The 15616-nt window shown below is 36.6% G+C and overlaps 1 protein-coding gene across 1 annotated transcript; it reads left to right on the plus strand.

Moving 5' to 3' along the window:
* The first annotated feature begins 815 nt into the window (after window positions 1-815).
* On the plus strand, window positions 816-12212 carry LOC115433201 (flocculation protein FLO11-like). Its single transcript, XM_030154484.1, has 2 exons — window positions 816-1482; window positions 12078-12212. The coding sequence occupies exons 1-2, from the start codon at window positions 1018-1020 to the stop codon at window positions 12210-12212; spliced, it is 600 nt and encodes a 199-aa protein (XP_030010344.1). The 5' UTR covers window positions 816-1017.
* The last annotated feature ends 3404 nt before the right edge of the window (window positions 12213-15616 follow it).

Consider the following 15616-nt stretch of genomic DNA (forward strand, 5'->3'; position numbering starts at 1 on the left):
TTGGGACCATTTTGCACCGCTAAATCCAAAAATGACATCTGTTTTTCTCAATCAGGTCAGGTTGTTTTGCTAATTTGATTTGGAAAAATTTGATCTTCTCACAAAATTGATTACATTTTTGTGACTTTATCAGTTGATTTTTTATATAGTTCTCACCCAAAATAAGTTTTAAGAGAAAAAAAAATAATTTTCTAACGGGATTCCTGTTAGGTACAATGGTGTATTCACCGCAGATGGAGCAGAATACGTCAGGCTTATTTTTGCAAGATCTTCTAGTCACTTCATTCACCTGTAATATTAAGAAAAACATTAATCATAAATTGGCAAAAGTCAAATCTTCAGAACTCGTTTATTGCAAGAAATATGAAAGACTTTTGTATCCTATGATGTGAAAATGCCCATAAATGTAAGCAAAAATGTTCAAAAGCCAAAATTATCCTAAATCAGCTCAAAAAACTGAAACAATAAATTTGTTGTTGACCGGTGTAATCATCCACTGCATCACCTGCACCATCTGATCCTGTGTGTGTGTGTGTGTGTGTGTGTGTCACTTTCAGTCACTTTCACACAGTGTGGACTCTTTGATCCATCTGTGTAAACCTGTTCATGTGATCTGTGTCTGAATCTCTGATTGGATCTCATCCTTTGTCTTGTATTCAGGTGAACTACAGCTCACCTGTCCTTTTAAACCAGTTCAGTGTGTTCCAGGCCCCTCCCCTGGCCCCTCCCCTGGCCCCTCCTCCTGTATTTGCATACAGTGTGAAGCCCCTCCCTCTCTCCGCCCTCCCAGTCTCAGTACTTTTGTTTTCCTCTGTAGAACTGGACTGGTTCTTCTGCTGGACTCTTCTAACTGGACTTTCCTCGGCAGAGGTGAACTGAACCTGGACCTGGGGGGTCTACCAGTCCGTTCCGAACCCGCAGAAGTAGAACTGAACCGTAAAAACCCGCCCTCCGCCGTCAGAACTACTTCACAGCTGGTTTTGGTTTTTTTCTTTGGGTCGGATCTGATCCATCACCATGTCGGTCCAAACGAGCCGAAAGTCCACCACCACCACCTACCGGACCATGAACACGGCCTCTGCAGAACCGGGGTCCACCACCACCTACCGGACCGTCAAGGTGGCCTCCTCCCCGGACCCGGTGCCCGCCACCTACCGGACCCTGAGAGTGGTGTCTCCGGATCCGGTTCCGAAGACGGCCACCTACCGGACCGTCAGCGTGGCCTCCCCGGACCCGGTGGCCAACGCGGTGATCTCCGCCGCTCCCGTGTCCCCGATGCCGTACGCGGTGAACGGCTCTTATGAGGGCTTCCGGTACCTGGTGCCGGTGCAGACGGCCGTGCAGCAGCCGTCCTACGTGATGATGCAGCAGCCCGTGATGCAGCAGATGGTGTCCCCGGTGTACCTGCACAGCATGGCCCCCCAGCTGAGCGTCAGCAGCCACGACTCAGACCTCATGTACCGGCGACAGAGCACCGCAGAGGTGAGGCCAGCACAACCGGGCCGAACCGGGCCGAACCGGCACCACCAGCACACCCACAGTTTTATGTGATTACCTCCGACAAAGAGGTTATGGTTTTATTGTTTGTTTTATATTTTTATTGATGTATATACAAGAAAATGAAAGTTTGTTTTTATCCAACTTTTTTGAAAACATTTGAGTATACAATACAAAAACTGAACAAACAAGTTGTCAAAAAGGAAAAAGCATTTTGAACAAATAAGTTTAAGAAAATAACGCATAGATTTAAAGACACAAAGCAGAATAGACAAATAATAGTATACAAAAGTAAATAAAAATAAACATACCAAAAATAAATGAATAAATGCAACAGAGAGTTCAGTCAATATTAAAGAATTGTTTAGAAATACCAGGGTCTTAGAGCTTTTTTTTTTTTTTTTTTTATAGATAAATTCTAAAGATTTAATATAATTTTCAAATTCCACTAGGAAGATTTTAAAATTTGGTCGTGGTTTAGTATATTTATTTTTATGTATATGACAGAAAATGATAGATACATGCCAACACCTTGGCACACTGATGTCAACGTTTACCAGGTTTGTTAACGCCAGGACTTTTAGATTTGCATATTTTTTTTAGGGACAAATAACAATGAAACCTGACAAAGAATACAATGAAAAGAATACTAAGACGTAGTCTGAATAAAAGAATTAAACTGGTGACATAAACATAAGAAAATAAAAAAATAAATAATAATTAAAAAAAAAAAAAAGGGAGGGGGAAGGGAATTACATTGTCTCAAAAAAATCCGTAAACAGTTGCCATTTATTGTAGAATTTGTTTAAGTTTCCCTGTTTTGAATATCTAATTTTCTGTACTTTTAAAAGGACATAAATGGAGGTTTATTAGAGCATTCAAATGTAGTTATCATGTCCCTTGGAGTTACTGAGATGTGTTTTTTGGTTTTGTTAAACAGAACTTTCTCCAGTTCCCTCCAAAACACGTTAGAGGAGACCCAGTCATAACAGAAGTGCAAAATAGTTTGTGTCATTTTTACAGACGTTACAGTTTGCATCAATGTCAACAAATCTGGAGAGGAAGGAATCACAGGGGCAGATGTTGTGTCAAATCTTAAAATGAATTCCTCTGGTTTTACTGGAGATACAAAATTGAAAGAAGTTAAGTCACGATAGACACCAATCTGTAAGACCTGGAACAGGTACATGATGACGAATGTAACGTGTTGAGTTTACATGATACATGGTCTGTGCAAAAAAACTACTCACCTGTGGAGAGGACACAAATACCAACAACAAAAAGACTGTGTCTGTGTGGACTGCATTAATAAAAAAAACCCAAAAAACTATTAAAAGAACAAGATTGAAGATGAGCTTTTAATAAATGCAAGTAAAATGAACAAAGCGTGCACTAAATTAAAATATTTCCCTGTATCATTACTGTACTGTGTTGGTACAAATGCAAGTTTTTAGAGCTTTCTTCCATTTTATTGTCCAGTGTGAACCATTTATTACAAAGTTAATCAATAAGAAATCAAATACTACATTTCCCTGAAATATTTTTAACTGTTACATTTTATTAGTTGATCCATTATAAATGTAATATTAACAGGTTACACTTGGAAAGGAGTGTTCACTACACTGTTTCTAGTATTACAGAGTAATATAATTGTGGCTGTACAATACATTGAAGTAAATAATTTAATTAAGATTTTATTTTCACAAAATTATGAAAAAAAAACTGAATTGCAAAATTGAGATTTCTTTCTCACGTCGTCATAATGTAGCTGTAAATACCAGACTAATGGATGGAAATGCACATAAACTCTTTTTTTTTTTTTTGCATACATTTTTTTTTTGTTTGTTTTGCATATATTCTAAAAATTCAGTCAAGAATTGAATGGAATTGGTTGTAAATCGGACCACAGTTTGTCATGTCTTTTATGGACTGGGATTGGCTCTGTTAACTCACTATATATATATTTTTTAGGAAGTTTTTAATTTTATTTATATCAGTTGCTAGAAATTTCAGGCGACCCCATTTGAATTTCAGGTGACCCCATATGAGGTCCCGACCCCAGGGTTGAAAACCACTGCTGTAAACAGTCAGACTGATAGTATCCACGCACATGAAGTCTTCTGAAGTAGTTATATCCTTAACAGTGCATCTGTTGTAAATAAAGCATGTTACAGTGCACAGTAATCTACTGATATGAAGTAAAACAGATCACATCAGTGGTTTAGGAGACCGCAAAAGAGCAAACTGTCTGTGTAGAAGCAGTTTTGGGAAAACCACTGTGATAGTGTACCTTTACAAACTACCAAATACTTCATCGTAACAGCAAACGTAAGTTAGGGAGAAATCCATTTTGGTTAACTGCAGTAAAATGACTTTAAAAAGAGGCGAGGTGACAGTATCCAGATGACACTGACAGTTTTCTTGGTCTAGTAAAGGTCTGCAGAAGTGTTTTCAGTCGTTCCTCCTCCTCATTCCAGCCGGTCCAGTGTCAGAGCAGGACAGCGGTGCAAACAATAAGAAGTCCTTTACAGCGGTCACATTTGGAGCAGCGTTAGCATGTCGCCCACATGGCGTCCACTTCTTAACTCTGACACGGTGCTCTGAGATTTCACAGCCTGTGGTCTGAGATACACGGGTGAATCTGAAGGACACGAGGAGGATGCCGTGGTAATGAAACAGAAATGCTTATGGTGCAAAAACATGTCATCAGTTCATAGTGGATCATAATAAAAGTCAAATCACTAACTCTGTCTGGAATAAAATGAAATAAAATGACAACTCTGAAATAGTTACAGCTGAGAATATGAACACAATAAACCTTAGATAGAACGTATAGCATTTATTTTATTTGAATCTTTATTTCAAACATGTAGACAGTGAAATCAAAACAAAACCAACCAACAAAATATCAGTAATGATACATAAAAGGTTGATAAGTAAACAAAAGAGAAAACAGAAAAAAAAAAAAAATTAACACGCTTGAAAAGGAGTAGGAAGAAGTAAAAACTTATATACTCCCACCCCCAATCTATTCCCTATGATCTCTATTTAAATGACAACAATTATTATTTTATATGAATATCAATATAGTAATAATAACAACAACAACAACAACAACAACAACAACAACAACAACAACAACAATACAACAGTATAACACATCCATATTCCTATATACACTAATATAATGATACCATTTACAAATTATCATGATAGTAACTGTAATCTAAAACAATATTGCAATAATTAGCCTTCACATGTTATTGCATGGCCTTCACTGTAGTTGTATAAAAGCACAAATAACTGGAAAAATCATCCGGTTGCTTTTTCAAATCATTATTAATTCTTTAAAACTCATTACAACAAAATTTGCTGTAAATGTGTGTGTGCATTTTAAACCTGAAAACACTCATCACAATCCCAAAGAAAACAAAGTGAACAGGAGCTCCAGCCTCAAGAACATTTCCTTATGTTTGCATTGGACGCTTCATTACAGTCTGGTGTTTTTTCTCAATTAATGGATGAGTTGTTTTGTCTATAAAAGATCAGATAGATAGATAGATAGATAGATACACTGTAAAAAAAATCTGTAATTTAAGAGAATTTTCACTGTTTATTTTACAGATTTTTCCTGTATTTTTAAGATACAGGAAAATATCAATGAAATGACAAAAACAGGACTGTTCTTTTACATGTCAAATGTGAAATAATATGAAAAAACTGTAACTGTGAATAACCATAAAATTTAAATTTTTTTAAAAATAAATGTTTTCTTTTTTCACAGAAAAATTCAGTTAAAATACATTTGCAAATGTATCATAATTTCACAAATATTTATTTTCTATTTATGACATTAAACTGTTAATTTAAAGTTTAATACTGTAAAAAAATAAATAAATAAAACCAGATAAAATTACTGACAATTAACGGTAACAGAAGTATTTGTTCTGTCACTTGAACCAGACTTGTTTGTTAATTGACAAATATCTTGTGTAATTACAGGAGGTTTCACAACAAAAATATGTTGAATAAATGTATTTTTGTGAATGTATAACATGTATAAGCACTGATAAACTGTCCAAATACAGTTTTTATCAGTGGATTGGACAACTGAGTCTCATTGAAAATTATATGTGTATATATATATCTATATATCTATATCTATATCTATATATATATATATATATATATATATATATATATATATATATATATATATATATATGTATATATATATATATATATATATATATATATATCGGTAATTTGATTGTTTTAATACATGAAAATATTCTTTATTTAACATTAAAAAGTAAAGAAAAAAAGCAAAATCTCATGTAAAGTTAGGGCAAAAAACTGTATTTTAATTATGGAAAATTGCTGTTTTTTTATGAGATGGTTATTTTTCGTTATTTTACAGTATTTTTTTGGCACCTCTGCTGCTGGAATAATATCGTTTTTTACAGGGTTTTTTTTACAGTGTAGATAGATAGATAGATAAATAGATAGATAGATAGACAGATAGATAGGCAGATAGACTGTATTTTGAATATAAGGAGACAAAAGAAATGACCACTTTAAACAGGACATTCCAACATATTGAAGAAAATCAATCAACCTCAAAAGAAAAACCAGTGTCACACACTGTATAACTATTTCTTTGTGTCTGTTTAACAATACTTTATGTCCGAAAAGGAGTAGGAGGAAGCTGGGTTTATGTTGTCTAACACCAATTTCACATGACTGGGCTAATCAGATAATGTATATGAAGAATAGGTCCGTCATTAAATTATAAAAAAAAGAGAACACTATTACAGTACCATTAACAACTGTTACTGTTGTACTCCCGTTCATTGTCACTATATCTCTGGAAAATAAGGTTTTTATACATCTGATTTCACGCTGATATTTGATATTTAGTTCCATTCTGCTCCACTAAACCACTCCACAACATCACATGCATATCTTTTTCAGATTTGTTGTAGTGAAATTCATATTTAGTTTCTGTCTGTAGTCATCACCACCCTCTTCCACCTCAGTTTAATCAGAAAATGTAATTGCACGCAGGAGTAACAAAGCCAGACAATATTCATATTTAATTAATTTAATCTGGAAGAAGAAAGTTGATGTACTATTTTTTTTAACACATATCTTTATTACATTTTGAACACATTACATATCTTTTCTGACATTAATTGGTAATATTGTGTGGGTCTCCCCTAAGCATAAACCCCCAGAACCACAAGCCCCCCCCCTCCAATTGACAGACAATATAACTAATAGTGACTTGGACACTTGTAGAGCTGAAACGATTAATCGACACAAAGCGATCCAAAAAAATCATTCAACCACAGTTCTCCTGAATCTTCAGCTTAGTTTCCTTCATTTCTCTGCTGTTAAACATTGGTTCCACTGTTGTGTTTCACACGGACACTTATTGTGACGCACAAAAGCTTTAATTCAGGAAAACTGCAATAGAATATTTCCCTTCAATCAATTTGAGTCGATTAATTGAATCGTGAATTTTTGCATTCACTTCAAGCGCCTAATCGATTAATCGTTTCAGCTCTAAATACTTGTCAACATCCATTTTTGTATGTCTGATACATAATCAAACATCATTTGAAAAAATAGGGGTATGGTCTTACTTCGTTAGTTATGATGATAAGATATTAGGCCTTGATTCTAAACATTTGAGAAATGAATTCCATATCTTGTGGACGATATGACTTTTCTGTTTAATTGTGTATGTGAGCCTTTTGATAGCTCTGCAGGATGAGAGTTCTGCAGTCCATGAATTCAGCGATGGACAGTCAACACTTTTCCAGTGTCTAGTTAAAAGACGTATGTATTAGACCAGGGGGGTTAAACTCATTTCAGTTCAGTTCCACATTCAGCTAAATTTGATCTGCAGTGGGCCGAACCAGTAAAAAAATAACAATAATATATAAATAACGTCAACTCCAAACTTTTCTTTATGTTTTAGAGTGAAAAAAGTAAAATTATATTCTGAAAAGGTTCACATCTATAAACTATCCTTTCTGACAATGTGAATAACATGAACAAACTGAAAAAATAAGTGTAATTTTAACAATATTCTACCTCAGTTTGTTATTTCCACATGTACATTACAACTTTAGGATCACAGTGGGTCTACAAACACAACATTTAATAACAGGCAGAATATTGTTAAAATTACACTTAATTCTCTTAAGACATTTCAGGTTGTTCATATTTGTTCAGGTTATTCACATTTTTTGTGAAATTATACTTTGCTTTAGTGTAAACACATGAAAATACTTACCTTTATAAAGAGAAACATTTGGAGTTGTCATTATTTCTATGTTCTTATGATAGTATTTGACTGGTCCTGCCCACTGGAGATTGAATTGTTCTGAATGTGGAACCTGAACTAAAAGGATTGTTTATATCTTAGTCTAATTTTTGCATTTTCAAATTTATCCCAAGGGCCAGACTGGACCCTTTGGTGGGCCAGATTTGGCCCCCGGGCCGCATGTTTGACACCTGTGTATTAGACAGAGGTCCAGCAGCCTACTGTCAGGAGTTCTAAGTGCTGAAGTTTCTGGAATAAGAGCCTGAAAGAAAGCTGATGTCCTTAATAGATGACCATAGCTCCTAGATCTAATCATGTCAGCTGTAAACACTGGTGTTTCTGTCCGTTCTAAATCAAACTGTTAGATGGTTTTAGGTGTTTAAGATCCTGCCCTTTGCAAACTAACCTGCTGAACACATTCTTTTGGCATTACACGCTGCTGTTAGTATCTCTGCCAAGACATAACATGACTTGGATACTGTAATGTGCCGCAGGCTTCAGGGTTTATCGACTGTGTACTACTTGTAGTTTGGCATTATCTGACTCTTCCCGCTCTTAGATTACATTTATTCGTGTCTCAGTCTAGTCCTGCACCTGCTGGAGGCTTACCCTGATAGTTAAATAATCACTTCCTGAAAGCCTCGGCCTTTGCCCTGGGCTGGTTTGTTCAACGCTTTCCCTGTGGGTTGAGGTTATGAATGAATGCTATCTGCTCTCACATGTCCTCCTCTGCTGCATTTACACTGATTAGAAAACAGTCTGTGTGGGTTTTGCTTTTTCACTGGTTTATCAGACACTTTCTGCTCATGTGCTGTTTGAGGATCCTGCCGTCTCGGTCTTGCCACACCTGTGCTGACTCTGCTGTGGCAGCATTAGCTCATGATTAAAGACAAACACATTCTTTCACCTGGTCGGATCACCTCTGGTATAAGAGAGTCTACTGTTGAGTCTGCTCCTGTCTTCAGCTTTCTTATGTGTGGAATACAGTGGCCCTGCTTTATTTTGTTTAGTGTCTTATCACAATGTTTCCAAATCAGACACTACCGTATAGAAATACTTCACTCATTTTAGCTTTAAAAAAAAAGAGAGAAAAAAAAAGTCAGAAACAGAAAACATCTGTTCTGAAGTGTACCTGTGCTGGTCATGTTTACCACATTAGTTGTGCTTTGTGTGTTACTTATAAGCAAAAGAGGCGCAAACTCAGTAAAAAATCACTATAAATGCACCACACTGGACCTTTTTATATTGTGAATTACAGGCGGGGATAGAACCTATGGGGAGCAGCCATTGTTGGCCAGAAGTGACGTACCATTGTGAATTCCTGTTTTTTTTTTTTTTTTTATATATATATGATTTAATTTAAACTTTTTCAATCCACAAAACCAAGACATATACTCTTAATGAGTACAAACAAACCAAAACAACAATCACAAAATCAACGTGTATATATATATATATATATATATATATATATATATATATATATATATATATATATATATATATATATATATATGTATTAGGGCATTTGTGACTCCAGATTTTTTTCAGATCGACTTATTTGTAAATGAAGTCGAAGTTGGGGCAACTTGTCATATGATGATGTCATCTCACTGACAGAGGAGGAACAACACAGACACACAGCTGTTCAACAATGAACAACTGGTACTAACGTTCACTGGAACATGAACAATGTTCAGTAAAGAGCAGAATAAAAAAGACACAAGCATGAACAGTCCTTCTCAGACATTTAACCAAAACTAAACACAGGCTAACGCCTGGAATTTACTGTTAAATTTAACTGAACATAAAGGTGGAAAAAGTTCAGACAGCGACAGAAAAGACACACAGCATGTTAGAGAAAAGAGCGCAGTGTCTGAATGAACTGAATGAACAGAATAATCCAAACCCAGTCTGTCCACAGTATTCTTCAGTCCTGGTGGTGCTTCCATGGTTCAGAACATTACTGAGACCACAGTTTAAACAGATCACAGTCACTTTAGTTCCTACTCTGAGTCGTCTGGAAGGAGAGAATAACACACGACTGGTCCACTCCTCCAAAGTAACGTCAACTTGTGACACACACTGACTTTTCAGTTAATGCCTTTATACATATATATATATATATATATATATATATATATATATATATATATATATATCAGGTAGAGTTCTATGACCTGTTCCAGCTGAAACCTTCTGAACCACTGCAGAACTGACCCATGGGAGGATCTGAACTATTTGCTTCGTTAAATGGAGGCAGTTCCTTTTCTTTTGTCCAGGCTGTTTATTTAACTCCAGCTGATGCAGTCAGTGTCCTCTCATGTCTTTAACGTCACTCAGATCAGTTACCAGCTCTGATCAGGATCATCAGGCTGGTGACAGAATGGTTCAAGAGAATCAGACATCACATTCACACATGGGTTAGACCTCCATAAAGTCCAGACTCTAATGTGGGATGGGATGAAGACTTGATGCAGCGGTCCGATTCTACATCATCAATAACCACAAATTAATGTAACTATGGATGGAACAAATATTATGAACCTTATTGTGACACAGCAGAAGCATTATGTGGCTAAAAACATGTGACAGTGAATGTCTCCTGCAGTCAAAACCAAAGGTGGTGCAGTCAAATATGGCATGTGTGAGTTTTTTTTGGCCAGGCAGTGATTTTTACAGTATTTGATTGACAGGTAACGTACATAAAATCACAGTTAAAACTACAGATGATAAATGAGCATGAGCAGCTGTGAAGTGGTGTAAAAGGACTCCACCATTACCATGACTGGTTCTCAGCGCTGTGCCGCTGGTTCATGCAAATTTACTGTTTTGTGATGAGTGAGAAGAGGCCTTTTTCTTGGCAAGTCATGCTCATCTGAAGTCATGAATTTATTTTGACTGTTATTGGCTGTCGTTCAGTTTCGATTTTACCGATGCCTTCAGAGTGACATCAGGGCAGAAAGACAAGTAGTAACATCCTGTTCACATAACGTAATCCTCATACATCATACTCATGTTTTTTTTTTTTGATCAATGGTCCCTTTTATCGGATCAGGTAAAAGTCAGAAACAACTGGACCTGATTTTTATGGCAAATGTAATGCACTTCATTAGTTTGTCACAGGAAAACTGCAAATCCCATTGGTTCAGGTTCAGACTGCATGTTAAAAAGTTACTGTGTTTTAAGAACCTAATAAAAAACACCTGTAGCTGCTTTCTATTTATTTAACAAAACAATTTAGCTTGTTTCTTTTTTCATTAGCGGCATATGCTATATTAGATATTCTGTACAAATGAAAAATGTCCTTAAATTTAATAACAAATCATTTCAATTATCCATTTTACTACTAGTAATATAAAAAATTACATTAACTAAGCTGATTACACATTTTTGTCGTAGAATTCTATGGGTAGAGAAGTGACAATGCTAACTAGAAAATGTCATGCTAACCACCAGCTAACAACATTTCAGCTACTGGCTAAATATTATCATATACAGTTGTAAAATGCCAAATTCACAACATTAGTAAACCCACCAGTTGACAAGCATAATTAGCAACTTAGCACCCAGACTATATATTGCTGAAGGCTACTGAATTAATTCTAACACCAGGTAATGTAATTAAGTTATGCTAACAGGCCAAGTTGTCAACAAATAACAGGAAAATTCATGAAACCTGTGTGTAGTATATTGTACAATTTTTCGAAAACATTTTCATTGTTTAATTTTACTTATTCTAATTTAATACATAGAGAAAATTTTGGAGTTGACATTATTTATATATTATTCTGTTATTATTTTACTGGTCCAGCCTACTGCAGATCAAATTTAGCTGAATGTGGAACTGAACTAAAAGGAGTTTGACAGCCCCGCACTAGTCATTTCAAATTCACCAGTGGAAACAATCATTTTTCCGACAGCACCTGAAGGCAGCATGTGACCAGAGTGACTCCTGAGGAAAAAAGTTAACTTGGTATTTATCCTAAGCCTGTCAGTTTTGTCACGTAGTCACATTTTTTGAACTAGTTAGACTCATTAAATGCTCAGTGGACTGGTACACTCTGGTGCATTCTGTCTCAGTCCATTATTGTAACTAAACATCTCCTGATCGTCATCTGTAGCTCATAAAACTGAGACAAAGCTGACTGTATGAGGAGGATTTTCTCTGTGTTAAATATCCTCAAACACTGACCTGTCCATGTACTGTTTGTCTTTTCTGTTTTTGCTGTGTCCGCCATGTCAGAGCATCAGTGGGAAGTCTTCGTCAGTGTTCAGCCAGTCGTCCAGTCCTATCAAGAGTCCTGAGCTCAGTGTAGAGGAGGAGGTAAGGACACACTCACACACACTGAACTACCACCTGAACCTGCTGCTGGAATAGCAGTGCTGTGTTGTTGAGCTGCGTGTTTGTCTTTAATGGAGAACAGAACAAATAATCAAAGAGGACTGTAAGGACAACTGCTACATCTGAAGTCAGCGTTCTGGGTAAATGCATGAAAATTACACAGAAATGAGTTTGTAACTTGTCACAGCAAGTTTCAGTGACGTCGTTGTAGTTGGTAACAAAGCAGGAGAGAACTGTTGCCTTTCCTGTCATAAAGTTCAGCAGGAGGTGGTTTATGGGCGGGTCCATGGGAAGGATCAGTGCCCACAGTAACAGAGGGGGTGGGGGGTGGGGGGGTATGGACCTGTTTAGTGTCTGGATTATGTGTGAGCAGATTTGACTCAGTGGAGTCCAACACCTGAGGGGGCCATGAAACCTGTGGATGTTAAAAATATCAGTGTTCTTTTGGTTAGACTTCCTGCAGTGTATTATCATGGAGGTGCCTGCTTAGACTACCCTCTGTAACACCTGGACAGAATATATATGGTTATCTCATGTCAAAATTACCTAACTCTTACACAGGTGGACAAAAGTATGTGGACACGTTGAATCCAGGTGTTTCTTTTCTAACAGGGGTCTGGGATACAAAACAATAATGACTAATGTCAGAATATAGTTTTATATTATGGGATAAATATCATATTGATTATTAATATTGATGTTTCTGAGTCTGATCCTCATGACCAGGACATCTGACAGCTGGAGACATGATGTGTCCACATATTTATGTCCATGTAGTTTAGAAACATCAATATTTCCTTAAAGTGTAATGGTAGACTTTTCTTCCTCAGTCAGATGTGATGACAGTAGATGGTTAGATGAGGAAGAAAATTATTATTATTTACAGTCAGAGCACAAACATTTTTTTTTGTAGAAATTTAGAACAAGAACATTTCAAAATTATAGTCATGGATTAAAAAAAAAAAATGTTGAGAGAAATTAAGTCAAAACCATCTCTGAGGCATTTTGGAAGCAAAGATAACAATTTAAACCAAACTAACTAATGCACTGATATTTATCCCATAATATAAAACTATATTCTAACATTAGTCATTATTGTTTTGTATCCCAGACCCCTGTTAGAAAAGAAACACCTGAACTCAACGTGTCCACATACTTTTGTCCATCTGTGTATGAGTTAGACAGTTATGATATGAGGATAATAATTTGTCTTAAATATATTTTTTTACAAGACAAATGAACACATGTTGAATGAGCTGAATCTTTCATTCACTTGGAAATAGTTTAGACATAATGAGACTTTTTTTGGGACAGTGGACATGTACAAAAACTCAGTTATCTTTACCTTTCTAGACATTTGTGGGTTTTGGAAATTCAACAGACAGCGGTGAAGCTTCCATTCAGATTTACTATCTTTAAAGGTGGGGTAGGAGATCCTGGAAAAACGGTTTGAGCAAGCTCCATTTTGAAACTACACAATTCAAAAGTCCAAACCCCTTTCCTCAGACATCCCCCAAAGCCACGCCTCCAGAGTACTGGATTGTACTCGCACAGGGGGGAGGGGGCAGGGACAAATGACAGTTGAGTTTGATAGACATATCACCATTCAATCATTTCGATGGGTCGGTTAAAATGATTGGATGGTGTTTATTTCAGTCCTGTCCATTCCACAGGTGACTAAAACTTTTATTTTTGTGTTAGAACATTTAATTAATTGGTTGTAATCGGGATGTGAAGGGGATTTTAAATAATATAGTAAAAAATTCTCCAGGAAAACATCTCCTACCCCACCTTTAAGCACATTTTCACTAAATGTGTCTATCAAGTGGGTACCATCATCACGGTTGCAAACCTTTTACAGAGAACTGTAGTATCTGTTTATCTATTCATAACACTGTAAGGTCTCAGAGCATCTGTGTGTGTGTGTGTGTGTGTGTATGTGTGTGTGTGTGTGTGTGTGTGTGTGTATGTGTGTGTGTGTGTGTGTGTATCTGCACAGTTCTGACAAACGTAGATGTTTTTAACTGGTCCATTTGGTTCCTACAGTTAAGGAATAATATCTTCACATTAAATATCTCGGCAAGTTGATAGGACCATTTTTTTGGGAGTCATAGTCATTTTGGAATACAACAGCCTTACAGTCATTTTGCTCAGTTGACGGAAAGAGCCGTACCACACTGCATGATGGGAAATGAAGTTAAAAACAGGAGCGACGCATTTACTAACCTCAGTTCCTAGATATCTGTATTAACAAAGGCACTAGTTTCATATAGTACCGTACCAGCTGAGCTCTTCACCGAGGGCCTGGTAGACAGAAGAGGTGCTTTCTGATAATTTTGTATCGCGGTCTTTTCTGCTCACTTCTCAGAATTTGCCACAGTTTATCAAAAGCCTTTGTCAGCCACCTGGTTTTTGCAGCGCTTCTATTTGGTTTTTGTGTTTTTTCAGTGAGCATTACGTTCTCCTTACTGGTCCACACACGGACGCACAATTATTTGCTGGAACTAACTCAAGTGTGATTGTTATTCTTATCAACTTTTCTACCTTTACCAAGCCCAAATATTTTCTGATGTTTCAAAGATGATTTTTGATGTTCTCACTCAGGTTTTATGTGCTAATTGAAAATGCTAATAACAGCAGCTGATTGAAAACACACCTGCAGATGCTTCAGTTTACTAATTGAACATGAATCTAGTGAAGCGTTGGACAGAACCAAAGCTACAGGTCTGTTTCTGCCTGAAGTCCAAATGAAAGAAAATGAAGAATGCAGGCAGAGTAGATTCTTTCTGTTGGTTTATGTAGACACCACCCATCGGTGTAAAGGCTCAACATGGGAACATGTTGGTGTCTGAGAGTACAGTAGCATAACAAATGTCTAGTGTTTTTTCTGGACTCCTCAGATTAGTCGAAGGCATGTTATTGCTCGGAGCGTGTGCAGCTACACCCTGCTTCTTCACCACATTGTCACAAAAGCGAGTTGTTCAAAGTCACAGAAACGAAAACTGTCACAACTCTTAACAAGCCATTCAGACCTGGTGGTAAATCAAGGTGTTGTCCGTCTGTTTCACAGAAGTCTTTGCTGTGGGTGGGTCCGTCAAGTGCATTCCTTTGATTTGGACCTGCAGTGTCATGCTTATAGCTGTTGTCAAAACAGGGAGGTTCCGTAATTTATGGCGGCTGTGGTTGTATTTGTAGGACATGAGAAAGTCCTGACTGCAGGTACACGTATGCTGTAATTATAATGACACGTATGGGTCTGTTAGAATGGTAGAGTCATCTGCAGCCTTGGAAAGCATTAGTGACGGCTGAGAATAAAGCTTTGAGCGTCTGCCATCATGGGTGTTTACCCAATTAAACATTTGTGTTTCAGTCAGTAATCGTTTTCTCTACTTCAGTGGTGTAACTGATCATTATATCTATTGGATTAGTCATTATTTTGA

Source organism: Sphaeramia orbicularis, chromosome 14 (assembly GCF_902148855.1).
Source record: "Sphaeramia orbicularis chromosome 14, fSphaOr1.1, whole genome shotgun sequence".
Taxonomy (NCBI): Eukaryota; Metazoa; Chordata; class Actinopteri; order Kurtiformes; family Apogonidae; genus Sphaeramia; species Sphaeramia orbicularis.

Coding starts and splice junctions, on each gene's coding strand:
- LOC115433201 (XM_030154484.1), top strand. CDS start 1,018: ATGTCGGTCCAAACGAGCCGAAAGTCCACCACCACCACCTACCGGACC. Junction 1,483..12,077: donor GGCGACAGAGCACCGCAGAG/GTGAGGCCAGCA, acceptor CCGCCATGTCAG/AGCATCAGTGGGAAGTCTTC.